Source organism: Globicephala melas, chromosome 1, assembly GCF_963455315.2.
Source record: "Globicephala melas chromosome 1, mGloMel1.2, whole genome shotgun sequence".
Taxonomy (NCBI): domain Eukaryota; kingdom Metazoa; phylum Chordata; class Mammalia; order Artiodactyla; family Delphinidae; genus Globicephala; species Globicephala melas.
Window position 1 is genome coordinate 167,752,193 of NC_083314.1, and position 12,541 is coordinate 167,764,733.

Genomic DNA, 12,541 nt, shown 5'->3' on the forward strand with positions numbered 1-12,541 from the left:
GGGGGTGCAGTTTGGGGAGGACCTTGAATGCCAAGCTGAGAAGTTGGGACCTGATTCAGCAGGTAGTACGAAGCCTTCGAAAGTTTTTTTTTTTTTTTTTTTTTTTGCGGTACGCGGGCCTCTCACTGCTGTGGCCTCTCCCGTTGCGGAGCACAGGCTCCGGACGCGCAGGCTCAGCGGCCATGGCTCACGGGCCCAGCCGCTCCGCGGCATGTGGGATCTTCCCGGACCGGGGCACGAACCCGTGTCCCCTGCATCGGCAGGCGGACTCTCAACCACTGTGCCACCAGGGAAGCCCTTTTGAAGGTTTTTGAGCTGCCAGGATGATCCAGTTTTCTTATGGAAGTTTACAAGACTCCTGAGGATGTCGTCCTGCCTCCCTCCTCAGGTGTGCCTCTCTATCCCATCCCTCACGCTCTGTGCTCCAGCCAGAGTGTAAAACATTCTTCATACTCCCCGTACTCCTGGCTAAGTCCTATTCCTTCAGTTCTCAATTTTAACATTTCTCTAAGATCGCCAAGAAACCTTGAAGACACCACCCCATTTCTCCCAAGCCTGGGCAGGTGCTGCCTTTCAAGAAGGCTCCTATAACCCCTCGCGTCTTCCCCATTAGAGCTCGTATTACCGTGTAATTCTTCATTTGTCGGAATCCTCCGCTGGATTGTGAATTCTTTCAAGGTTAGCGACAGTAACTTGTGTGTTCCTAAGAACACACCAGTGTGTCCCTAAGAATCAGCATAGTGTCAGCAAAGTGAGGATGGATGGAGCGGCTGGGGCCGGAGGGGCGGGGAGGAATCTCTCAGGTTCCTCTCAGTTCTTGGCCATGAGTTTCTGAAGAAGGACAATGGAATACCACAAGTGTGAACAGGTAAGGTTGGTGGGAAATGCGCCCTTAATTTGAATGATCAGTCTTATACTCTCACTGGAAGCACAATGTGGAGAACACAAAACAAGCTCACGGGCTTCCCTGCTGGCGCAGTGGTTGAGAGTCCGCCTGCTGATGCAGGGAACACGGGTTCGTGCCCTGGTCCGGGAAGATCCCACATGCTGCGGAACGGCTGGGCCCGTGAGCCATGGCCGCTGAGCCTGCGCGGCCGGAGCCTCTGCTCCGCAACGGGAGAGGCCACAACAGTGAGAGGCCCGCGTACCGCAAAAAAACCCCCAAAAACCCCAAAACAAAAAAAAAAACCAAACAAGCTCAGACCTTCTCCTCACGGCCCTGAGAATAAAGCAAAGCCCAGGTTATCTCCAGGCACGCCCAGGAATTATTTGAGGAACGGTGAGGCGGAGGGTTACTAACCGGGACTATAAGCAGTAACCCTCCGCTCGGGCTTTGTAATCGTGGTGGCGGCTCCTCGACCACCAGGGGGAGGAATCACACCGCATTCCGGCCCTTGGGCGGTTTCACACCAAGACGAGGGGCCGTGTAGACCTCTGGGAATCGTAGTCCTGGGGGGCGGGTCGTAATGTGCAATCTTGCGCGGTGCACCTCGGAAGTTATAGTTCCGGACAGAGAGGCGGGAAATGGTTTTAAGCGCTAATTTCGAGTTCTAGAAACTACAACTACCAAAGGGCCACTGGCTCCTGGGCAGTTTCTCGTTTCCGTCGAGTTGACCTTTTGGGTTGCTTCTGAGAGGTCCACTTGACTGGGTAAGTTTGATTGGAGAAAGCTTCTATTCTGGACTGAGGGGTCTAAAGACTTGCTCACATTCCAGGTCGGTTTGGGGGGCTTTCTCGTCTTAATCCCAGGCTAATCCACATTAGTCCTTTATCTTTTCTGTTTCCTACTGAAACACCTCCAATATCCGCCTTCACCCTTTATTCTCCCACTATCCTCTTGCTCTTTCACTCCCGGCGCCCCTGGAATCCCACGGTGAGCTCTCTCGTTCGGAGCCCACAGCCCCACCCCGAGCCCACGGCATCACCTCTCTGAAACGTGGCCTTCTTTGTGCTCCACACTTTTTATGTGCTTTACTCTTACCCTCAGTTTCCTGGTTTTCATACTAGTGAAAGAAGGGTCGCCATTCCTTCTTTCACAATCCACGGAAGTGCCCAGGACTGGAAGTCAACCCATAATACGAAATGGAGATGACAGTTGCTCTCTCCGTCTTAGCTTGAGGCAGTGTTGTGGAGCCAATAAGCTAATACGTGTGAAAGTGTTTTATAAACTGTAAAGCCTCCACAAGCGAGAGATTATTTTTACTATAATTATTAATGCTCTGAAAAACTCTTATCTTGGCTCCTTTTATAGCTCTGTCCCCTTGTTGCTCAAACCTGCCCCTGAGCACTTGGTGTCTCCATTCTCTGAGAGCAGGATGTTAGTTCCTCACTTCCCCAGAGACCACAGACTAATGAACTCTAAGACTCCAGAGAGCTTTGTCTGGAAGGAAGCCCCAGAGAAGTGCTTGTCTTGGACTCTGTCCTGAAATAGCCAGTGATGAAAAGTCCACACAGCTGGCCGAAGGGTGGTCCCTGAACACTGGAAACGGGGCCCCAGCAGGAGATGGACAGCTGCAGTGTAAGCCCTATCCGTTTCCTCTGGGCTCTTCTGGGCCTGTTTAGTAGACGCTGGTTTTGGGAGGGATGTCTCAGACTCGAAAAGGCCAGGAGGAAAGAAACCATTTTGTCAAAGGGTTTAATCCAGAAAACCACAAAAATCCCGGAAAAAAAAAAAGCTTACCTGGGTATGAGGAAAGAGAGACATAGCATTGTTAATTAATTCCTAGCATTTTATGAGCACTTAAAATGTACCAGGCCCTAGGCAATATCACTTTTCTTATTAATTTTCACTTATGAAATGTCCTCATTTTACTTATAGGGAACTTAGGCTGAGAGAGGTCATGTAGTTTGTTATGGTTATAGTACCTTCTATATGTCACGTGCTTTACATACATTCATTCAATCCTCATCAGCAGCTTCATGAGTGATTTATTATTTCTACCATGTGGAGAAGTTATCAGAGGCTTAGAATTGAAGGCCCTTGCTCAAGGTCACACAGCCAGTTAAGTGATGGAGGTGGAGTTCAGACTGTCACCAAAGCCTTTTTTTCCCCCACTATACCATATAGCCTAATTTTTAGATCAAAAAGACAGAGATTAAAGAATTGAGAGGGTTTAAATCAAAGCCAAATAAAGCAAGCATTTTTGGGGTCCCTACTATGTGGAGAAAGCATGAGGATAGATGGTTTGGACTCCAAAGAAATGTAAAACACAGTCTACCTCTGTAGTATATCTGAAGAGATAAGGCATACCTGTGTAAAAAATTAAGTAGCATTCATTGGATAAACTGACTGCTGAGACCAGTTATATGGAGGGCACTGCATTAAGCCTAGCAACTGGCAGGAACATGCTTCTAGGTGGCCATGGGGATTAAACCAAGTGGTATCACAGTCATTATCATTTCATTAATATGAAAATGGTGGGCTGGAATACCATATACACTCAGTAAATACTTGCTGCATGCACACGTCTGAATAAAAGAAAAATCCTGGGTACCATCTGCACCAGAGGTTCTTGAACCTTGGGGATCAGAAAGCTTGGGAAGCTTTATAAGCTAATTGACCTCTGGCAATGGGGGCCCTAAAACCTATATTTTTGAAAAGTTTTCCAGTTGATTGTGATAATAGTTTCAGGAACTTCTGATCTAGATTCTACGTGGACCACTTATTGGAGGCAAGTTACTGATTGAAAACTGCTAGAATACGTACTAATTCAAGAGCTGTCCTGAGGCAGCCTGTGATCGGTTATCAGGTGAGGGAGGCAGACAGTACTCAGAGTTGAGAGGAGGGAAGGTTGGAAGGACTGGGAAAGCTTCACAGAGGACCAGAGATTTCACTGGGCTTTGATGGTTGGGACAGGTTTGGATGGGTAGAGAGGCCTTTAGGCAGGCACCACCGCAAATTGTTTAGATAAGGTGAGCCAAAGAAGGTAGAGACACCTGGGCTGATTTCCTTGGAGAATTCCATGGCATTTATTAGAAATAACTCTGGATGCTCGGTGTGGATGTTTCTTAGACAAAATTTGCAAGTCAGATTGGATTTTCCCATCTTCCCATTCTACTTGTGCATCAGTCAGTATGAGCCCAGGGAATGCAGATTCATTTTCATGTTAGCCTCACTCTGGCCAATTAGCTTCTTTAGTTTTTATTTATTTCCAAGTTTAATTTAGTTGATGACCTTCCCAGAAACTTTCCAGGACTGCCAGAGAGTTGTGCTTCCCTTCTGTTTGGTTGTTCTCAAGTGCTCTCATCCTGATTCCTATCTCACGTAGTGTTCTCTGTTCTGATTAAGACCAACATCTCTTCCTGTAAGAAGCTACTATCATTCTGGTCACGCAGTGTTGAAACCTGACTCATCTTTGGCTCTTCCCTCTCCCATAACTCCCCAGATCCACTTAGTTGCCAGATCCTATTGTTTCTACTTTTCACACAATCAACAAATATTTCCTGGATACTTCCTAAGAGCCAGGTACTACACTAGGTGCTTTAAATGCATTATTTCATTTTATCTCCATAGCAACCTTATGAGGATGGGTAGCATTCCCATTGTACAGATGGGGAATCAGGCTTAGAGTGATCAGGTAACTTGCCCAAGGTAAGAATGCTAGGCAGCGAAGGAGCTGGGCCTCAAACTTGGGTCTTTCAGACTTTATATCTCCCATGTCCACGACCTCATTTCCAGAGTAGATTCCAACTCCTTAGTCTAGCACTTGAGGGACTGCTACCCTCCAAATCTGGTCACATCGTCCTTTCTCACCTTGCATCCACCACAAACTTCTCGAGGTTTCTCAAGTGTGCTTTCTCACCTCTGTGCCTTTGCTCACACATTCTTCTACTCGAAAGTCAATCTTCCCATCTTCCCCTGCCCTCCACTTCCAAGCTAAAGGAGCTCTCTTTCTTCTTGGAACTCCCACAGTATTTTGTCTGACCCACTTTTATGGCAGTGAGAACTTGCCGCTGCTTCATTGTCACGTGGGTGTCGTGTCCTGTGCCCCCTGCCAACCCGCCGTGGGTCCTCTGTACATTTGCCTTCAAGGGGAAAAGTTCAGGGTCTGAGACTAAGCAGCACACGTTCAGCTTCCTTTTGGCTGGATAGTCCACTGACTGCCTCAGGGGCTTAGCTTCTTTTTAAAATGAATTAGGTTTATTTTTAAATTTGCTTCAGAGAAACAAAATGAAGAAGTCTGTAGTAGAAAGAACATCACTTATTATCTTCCAAAGTTAAATAGAATGACATTAGTATTATTGCTTGTCAGGGGTTTTCCATTAGATCAGACAATTGGAAGTTGGCAGTGAGGAGATCTATGTGTTATAATAGTTCTGGTGACCTTGAGCAGCTCGCTTAACCTCTTAACCTTGATTTCTTCATCAGTAAAGCTCATTTATATACTGGGCTGAGGGGGTGGTGGTGCAGAGGATGACTGTGAGGAGAAATGATCTCTAAGTTCTCTTCTTGCCCAGGCATGCTTTGACCTGAACTTTCTGATCCATCCCAGAGCATCTTAAAGAAAGCAGAATAATGTAATGACTGAAAATGTGGCTCAGGACTCAGTGTATCTGTTTAGGTGCTTTTGGTTCAAGCAATAGAATCTAAACCCAGTTGGTTTAAATAAAAAAGGGGATTTATTGGCTCTTGTAACTAGAAGGTCTAGGACTGGGTCAGGTTTCAGGTACAATCTAATCCAGAGATTCTTACAGTCTTCACAAATATGACTGTATTTCTTTATGATTCTCTCAGCTCTGCCATCCTCCACAAGTAGCTTCATCCACAAGGTAGCAGAGTGGCTGCAACAGTTCAAGGCTTCATATCCGCACATCACTCTAGCTCAAAACAAGAAAGAACTTTTCCACCCTTAACCATCAAACCAAAGTCCTGGGCTTTACTCTGGTTGGACCAACTTATGTCATGAGCCCACTCTTCATCCGGATACTGATGGGGATGCCAAGGGATGATTGGCCCAACTCTAGAAGTTAGTGAGGTATCAGCCCCACCCAAATCACTTCTGTGTAGGCTTCTGTGTAGGAGGGCAGGATAGAGTGGATATCAAGAAGTTTGATCACATTCTCCACTGTCACAGCCACACTGCCCGTGATCAAATTCTGGCTTTGCTAGCTATATGTTCTTGGGTAAATTACCTAACTTTATTAAGCATCAGTTTCCTTATCTGTAAGATGGAATAACAATACATATCCCAGAGGATTGTTGTAAGGATTTAATTAAATAATATATGTATGTAAAGCACTTGGTGTAGTTCCTGGCACAGAGTAAGCGTGATGCTGCTGTGATGATGTGATTGAAGAGGGACGGAGAGCAGTGGCATTAACCCCAATTTAAGAAGCAGCCAAGTTACAGGAATGTTTTCTAGTCAGAGCATGCACACCTGCCATGTTGAAGGCTCCTGTTTGATTTTCTGCCCACATTATACTCTTCTGTATCTCTATCCCTTTCTGCTCTTACATTATGTCCTTTCTAGAAATGCTTTCCTTCTCCCCTGCCTCTAAAATCTTCCTTATATTTCAAGGCCCAGCATAAGTGCTTTTATAGTTAATAGTTTCGGTCAGTGATTTTGTATATATGTAACTGAGTCTCCCCATGAACAGGATCAGTGAGGGTCAGGAGCTCAGGTCTGGATTAGACAGACCCGAGTTTGCCACCTAGAAGCAGTGTGACTTGGGGAAGTTATTCAACCTCTTCATGCCTTAGTTTCCTCATAAAACAGGGTAAAACAGGGTCTAACCCTCAGTTATTGAGAGAATGAAATGACGCAATGTATGTAAAAAGCTTAGTTCAGTGCTGACACAGAGTAAATAATTGATGGTAGTAATTGTTATTCTTAGCTTCATGAGGACAAGGTCTGTGTTATAGTCCATGCAGCAGTAACTGCTGTGCTGGGCACATAATCAGATAAACACTTGTTAGTGGGTTTTGAAGCGTATGGAGGTTCTCTTTCCTTTTCATGACCATCTCCTTACCTCTCCACCACCAACAACAGAAAAAGCAGCCCCTAAACCTTAGTAAAGGCAGTGTAGCAAAGTGGATGATGTGGAAGATTGACTGAGTCACCCGCGGGAAGGAGGGGTGGATAGGGGTGGCAGATGACATGAATAAGCAACAGGAAGCTGAGAGGAAACCAGCAAGAGGCTGTTCTGTGTTCCACCCTCCAGCCATCAAGTTCAGCCACGGCCCAAGTCGTTGTTCAGTTCAACTGGTGGTGAAATGGGGGTCAACCAGTCCGTGGGCTTTCCACCTGTCACGGGATCCCACCTCGTAGGCTGTGGGGATGTGATGGAGGGTCAGAGTCTCCAGGTAAGTGTCTCCAGCACGTCTCCGCTGCTTCTGTCTGCACGGGACTTATCGATAGTGAGTCTGATGCTGCAATTCCAGGTGGGGGGAAACTGAGTTAGAGCTGGTCTGGATTTGGGTGTAGAGCCCCTAGGTCTCTTTTCCCTGACCTTTTTCTTCCTCTTTCCAATTAGAAGCATCTCAATAGACAAGAGATTATGGGTTCTTTTTCTGGCTCAGGGGAAATGGGGCCTCTAGCTTCAAAGGTAGCTCTCAGATGTCTTGAGAGCAGATGCCTGATCCTGGAAAGGTTTTGGATCTCATCTTAATCTGAGTGTATGAGAGGAAGAGCAGCGGACCATGTGCCATTGACCTTTGACTCCCTGACCCGGGTAGGAAGATAGTCTCCTTTTTCTCCTCTCCTGCCTTCGTCTATTTCCCTCTGGTACTTTGGTTCGGGACTTTCCCTCCATCGGTTCCTAGGTTATTCTCTGCTGGCCCTTGAACTCCCCCCTCCCTTGTGAGAGGCACATACTTCCTGGTAACCTCTCACCTACTCCCATGTAAAATGAGTGTGCTGCTGTTGCTTCCCAGGGGTCAGCCTGGAGGATTGTCCTAGGTGACACACCAATGCCACCCCATTCAGCATGAGGGCTAATCCCTCGCTCCTGGGACTCCTCCAGGCCTGGGCTCAGGGTCAGATTTAAATCTTTTGATATCTCAAGCATTGGGAATATTGTAGTACCCCTCAGACGTAATTCAAAATACAGTTGGCTGTTTGAAATGACATAAGCCTTACATGTATGCTAAACATAAAATCGCTTCTTTCTGGATTTTCTGAATACAAAATTCAGGTATATGAATTGAAGGTAAAGTTTCCCTGTTTTGGTGCTTTGCCGGTGCCCCAAACACCTGCTGAATGTGTCTGTTGGGACATCTAGCCATGCGTGGGCTTCTTGCTCTGAGCTGCTGCTCTCTTTCCTTCCTTACAGGGGAGCTTCTTTCGACTCTTCTACCCCTGCCAAGAGGCAGAAGAGACCACAGAGCAGCCCCTGTGGATTCCCCGCTATGAGTACTGCACTGGCCTGGCTGATTACCTGAAGTTTAATAAGCGCTGGGGAGGTTTGCTGTTCAACATGGTTGTGGGTAAGATTCTCTCCCAGCTGCTTGATTATGTTCCTAGGAGATCCCAAGGCAGACACAGTATATTACAGTTTGCTTTGCCCAGCCCTTTTGTAATGGGGCATCCATTAGCCAGTGTGGTAATGGAGAGGTGGAGAGAATTATGTACATAAGAGCTTTGGTTATAGAATTAGACTGTCTTGGATTCGAATCCAGACTTTATCATTTACTGTGGGGCTTGGGCAAGTTACTTAAATTGTGTCTGAATATCTGATGCTTTTGCGGGGTTATAGTGTAGGACGTATGTAAAACATGTACTCTAGTGCAGTGCTTGGGATATAGAATGTGTTCCATGGATGGTGGCTATTACTCATTTATCCAGCACATATTAATTTCACTCTGTGCCAGCTATAGTGTAGATCAAAGAAACATTCTTAACTGCCAAGGAGCATACTGTCTCCTGCAGTTGCCTCTCTAGCTCCTCCCTCTTCTGGGTCAGATGACATTGAATCATCCCCTTTCCCCAAAGGCCCCACTGTTAGGAACTCTACCCACTGCCTTGGCATCTCAGGGACTTAGTCTGTAAGTTGTTCAGTACCTCCCCTTTGGATTTATCTGCCCATTTTCTGTTGTGTTTATGCTCGCTAGGGGAGAAAAGGGGAAAGAATAGGTGATTGATTGTCCTGGGCTGCTCGGGCAAAAGGTAGTTCTCCTGAGAGGAGGGCCACATGTCCTCATCACACCTGTGCCCAGGCTGCCCTTCGCATTCAGCCGGAGATTCTATAGCCCTTGTCTCTGCTAGGATCTTGTCGCCTGCCTGTTAGCTGGAATGGCCCCTTTAAGACAAAGGACTCTGGATACCCCTTGATCATCTTCTCCCATGGCCTGGGAGCCTTCAGGTAAGAGCTGCTCTGCCCTAGACCTTGTCATATTCCTTGCTTGGTTGCAGCTGCTGAGTCTCAGCTTATTCTCAAAGGGCAGGGAAACGCGTATTTCCATTTGTCAGTTTTCTTATCTACCATGTGCTTCATCCCAAGGCACTGGGTCCACCTTCTCTAGAAGGCCTTCCCCCAGGCCCCTTTCTCCCGGTGGAGCCTTTTATATCCTTGGCTTCTCATGTTCCAGCATTTATATAAATACTTGCTTTTAGCTTTCTTCCTCTATAACAGCCTAGAAGTACTAGAAGGGGCTTGAGCTTTATGGTCAGAGAGTCATTTATTCAACCTACACTGAGGGCACCTCAGCCTGGGGCACTGGCATAGTGACGAGGAAGACAGACGCGTTCCCGCTCCCGTGGAGCTTGCAGCCTCAGCTGTAAATCTCAGCCATACCACTGCACTCTGTGAGCTCGGGGCTGTGGTAGAACTCTCTGAGCCTACATTTCCTCATCTGTCAAATGGAATGCTGCTCCCACAGTGTGGGTTATGAGGACTCAGACAGGCACCTAATAGGTGCACACGCCTGCCAGTTTTCCTCTCTGTCTCTCTACGTGGAGGATCGTGGGGTGATGAACTGTAAGATCTCTTTCGCCAGATTTCGGGAAACACTGATCCAAGTTTTACAAGTCAATATCCATTCAGAATTCTCCCCATGAATTCTGATTTTTGCACCTTGGTGTGTTATATACATAGCTTAATAACTGTGGTACATGCGTTCTTATTTAAGCTTGTGAATATTCTCTCTGTATGTTCATTCATCAACGTATGAGTCTAGTTTATGTCCCAGAGTGTTACACAAAGGCATCTATTTTTGCCTTTTCACACCTCCCACCGCCACCCAAACCATTGTCCACACTGTAGCCAGGCAGATCTATTTTAAAACCAGATATGATCTTGTCATTCCAGCACCTAGAACAGTGCCTGGCATATTGTAGATGCACGATAAATATTTGTTGAATGAACGAATGAATGTCACTTCCCTATCTAGATCTTTTTTTTTTTTTAAATAAATTTATTTATTTATTTTTGGCTGCATTGGGTCTTCGTTGCTGCGCGTGGGCTTTCTCTAGTTGTGGTGAGCGGGGGCTACTCTTCGTTGTGGTGCATGGGCTTCTCGTTGCAGTGGCTTCTCTTGTTGCACAGCACGGGCTCTAGGCACACGGGCTTCAGTAGTTGTGGCACGCGGGCTCAATAGTTGTGGCTCGCAGGCTCTAGAGCACAGGCTCTGTACTTGTGGCGCACGGGCTTAGTTGCTCTGCAGCATGTGGGATCTTCCCGGACCAGGGCTTGAACCCGTGTCCCCTGCATTGGCAGGCAGATTCTTAACCACTTCTGCCACCAGGGAAGTCCGCTGTCTAGATTTGTTTGTTTGTTTGTTTTGTGATACGCGGACCTCTCACTGTTGTGGTCTCTCCCGTTGTGGAGCACAGGCTCCGGATGTGCAGGCTCAGCAGCCATGGCTCACGGGCCCAGCCGCTCTGTGGCATGTGGGATCTTCCTGGACTGGGGCATGAACCAGTGTCCCCTGCATCGGAAGGCGGACTCTCAACCACTGCGTCACCAGGGAAGACCCTATCTAGATCTTTTTAATGGCCCTTTGAACTTAATTCAGCTGTTGTCATTGGCTTACCTGAATGCAGGTCCAGGACAAAGCTTCCAGCCTTGTTGCTTGCTACTTGCCCTACTCCAGCTCTCCAGACAAACAGCCCTAAAGGCACTATGTTACTTTCTGCCTCAGGGATTTCATTTGTGCTGTGCTTTGTGGCTGTTCCCTTTGCCTGGAATACTTGCTGTTCTCCTCTCTTCCTCTTCCTCCTTTTCATCTTTTGCCTGGCTAATTCCAAATTACCTTCAGGGTCTTAGTTTGGGTGTCACTTTCTTAGGGACACCTATCCTGACCCCTATATTATATTAGGTTAAGTTTTCCTGTGGTGTGCTTTCATAAGTACCTCTCAATACTTAACATACTTGTAATGAATTAATTACTTATGTGATTATTCTTTAATGTCTGTCTTTTTAACTAGATTGTAAGCTCCACAAAGGCAGAGACCATGTCTGTCTTCTATCTTTCCCAGTGCCTAGGGCATTACCTGGAAAATAGTAGTTTCCCTATGAATATTTATGTTTTGCTAGGTTCCGTACATTCAGCAGGTATCTGTTGAGCACCTGCTCTGTGCCAGCTCCTTGGCATGAAAAGAAGGTGAGACATATAGAGATAAACAAATCAAGGAATTTGCATCCACTAGAGGAGACTGACTATGGATTCACATAACTGTAGCACATGGCAGGAAGTGGAGAGCAGGTGTGGAGATGAGGCTAGAAAGGCAGCAAGATGGTTTTCTTTTTTTTAATTAATTAATTTTTATTTTTGGCTGCGTTGTGTCTTCATGGCTGCACGTGGGCTTTTTCTAATTGCGGCGAGCGGGCTTCTCATTGCGGTGGCTTCTCTTGTTGCGGAGCACGGGCTCTAGGTGCATGGGCTTCAGTAGTTGTGGCACATGGGCTCAGCAGTTGTGGCTTGCAGGCTCTAGAGCGCAGGCTCAGTAGTTGTGGCACACGGACTTAGTTGCTCCGCGGCATGTGGGATCTTCCCAGACCAGGGCTTGAACCCATGACTCCTGCCTTGGCAGGCAGATTCTTAACGACTGCACCACCAGGGAAGTCCAAGAAGTTTTCTTATTCAGTAAATTTAGTACCTGCTATGTGCTATGCTGGGGTTGGGTATGCAGGAGTGAACAAAATAGAGACCCTGCTTTCAGATTGTAGTCTAGTGGGGAAAAGAAGCTAAGAAATATTATTTCCTAAGCTGACAGGTATTTTATAGAGAGAGCAGGTGAACACATGACTTTAGAGTGGTCTTTTTGGACAAAGAGTCTGTATTGAGGCCTCAGATCTCAATAAACTGGGGTGAATCAGTTATAAATACTCTTCATTAACCATAGGGAAATTCCAAGAAAAGGGGCAGGGAGGTAAAGGGACATGGTTTCCTCTTGTTGCATCTGTGGTTAATTCAGGATCTGAAATCCTTCCCACGAGTCACAGACCTCTGGCTTCCCATCCCAGGGAGGAGTATATATATTTAAACATTACCTCGCCATTTTTAACGTGCCTCTGTCTCCTTTGGTTCCCACACAGTCCTGTGAGGTACGTGGGGAGGGGGATGCATATTACAGATGAGCAAATAGGCTCTGAAAGGCAGACT

General features: G+C 46.7%; 1 protein-coding gene across 2 annotated transcripts in view; it reads left to right on the forward strand.

The window, feature by feature from the left end:
- Window positions 1–1,604: 1,604 nt before the first annotated feature.
- Window positions 1,605–12,541, forward strand: part of PAFAH2 (platelet activating factor acetylhydrolase 2) — a 32,127-nt gene continuing 21,190 nt past the window's right edge. The window contains exons 1-4 of one of the 2 annotated variants that reach the window (XM_030873831.3): window positions 1,605–1,650; window positions 7,162–7,303; window positions 8,272–8,425; window positions 9,204–9,300. In XM_030873831.3, coding sequence (XP_030729691.1) covers window positions 7,214–7,303; window positions 8,272–8,425; window positions 9,204–9,300 — 341 coding nt within the window. In that variant the 5' untranslated portion in view covers window positions 1,605–1,650; window positions 7,162–7,213. Of the gene's footprint in view, window positions 1,651–2,486; window positions 2,519–7,161; window positions 7,304–8,271; window positions 8,426–9,203; window positions 9,301–12,541 lie in introns of those variants that run through there. The other variant, XM_060309403.2, reaches the window with a different exon arrangement.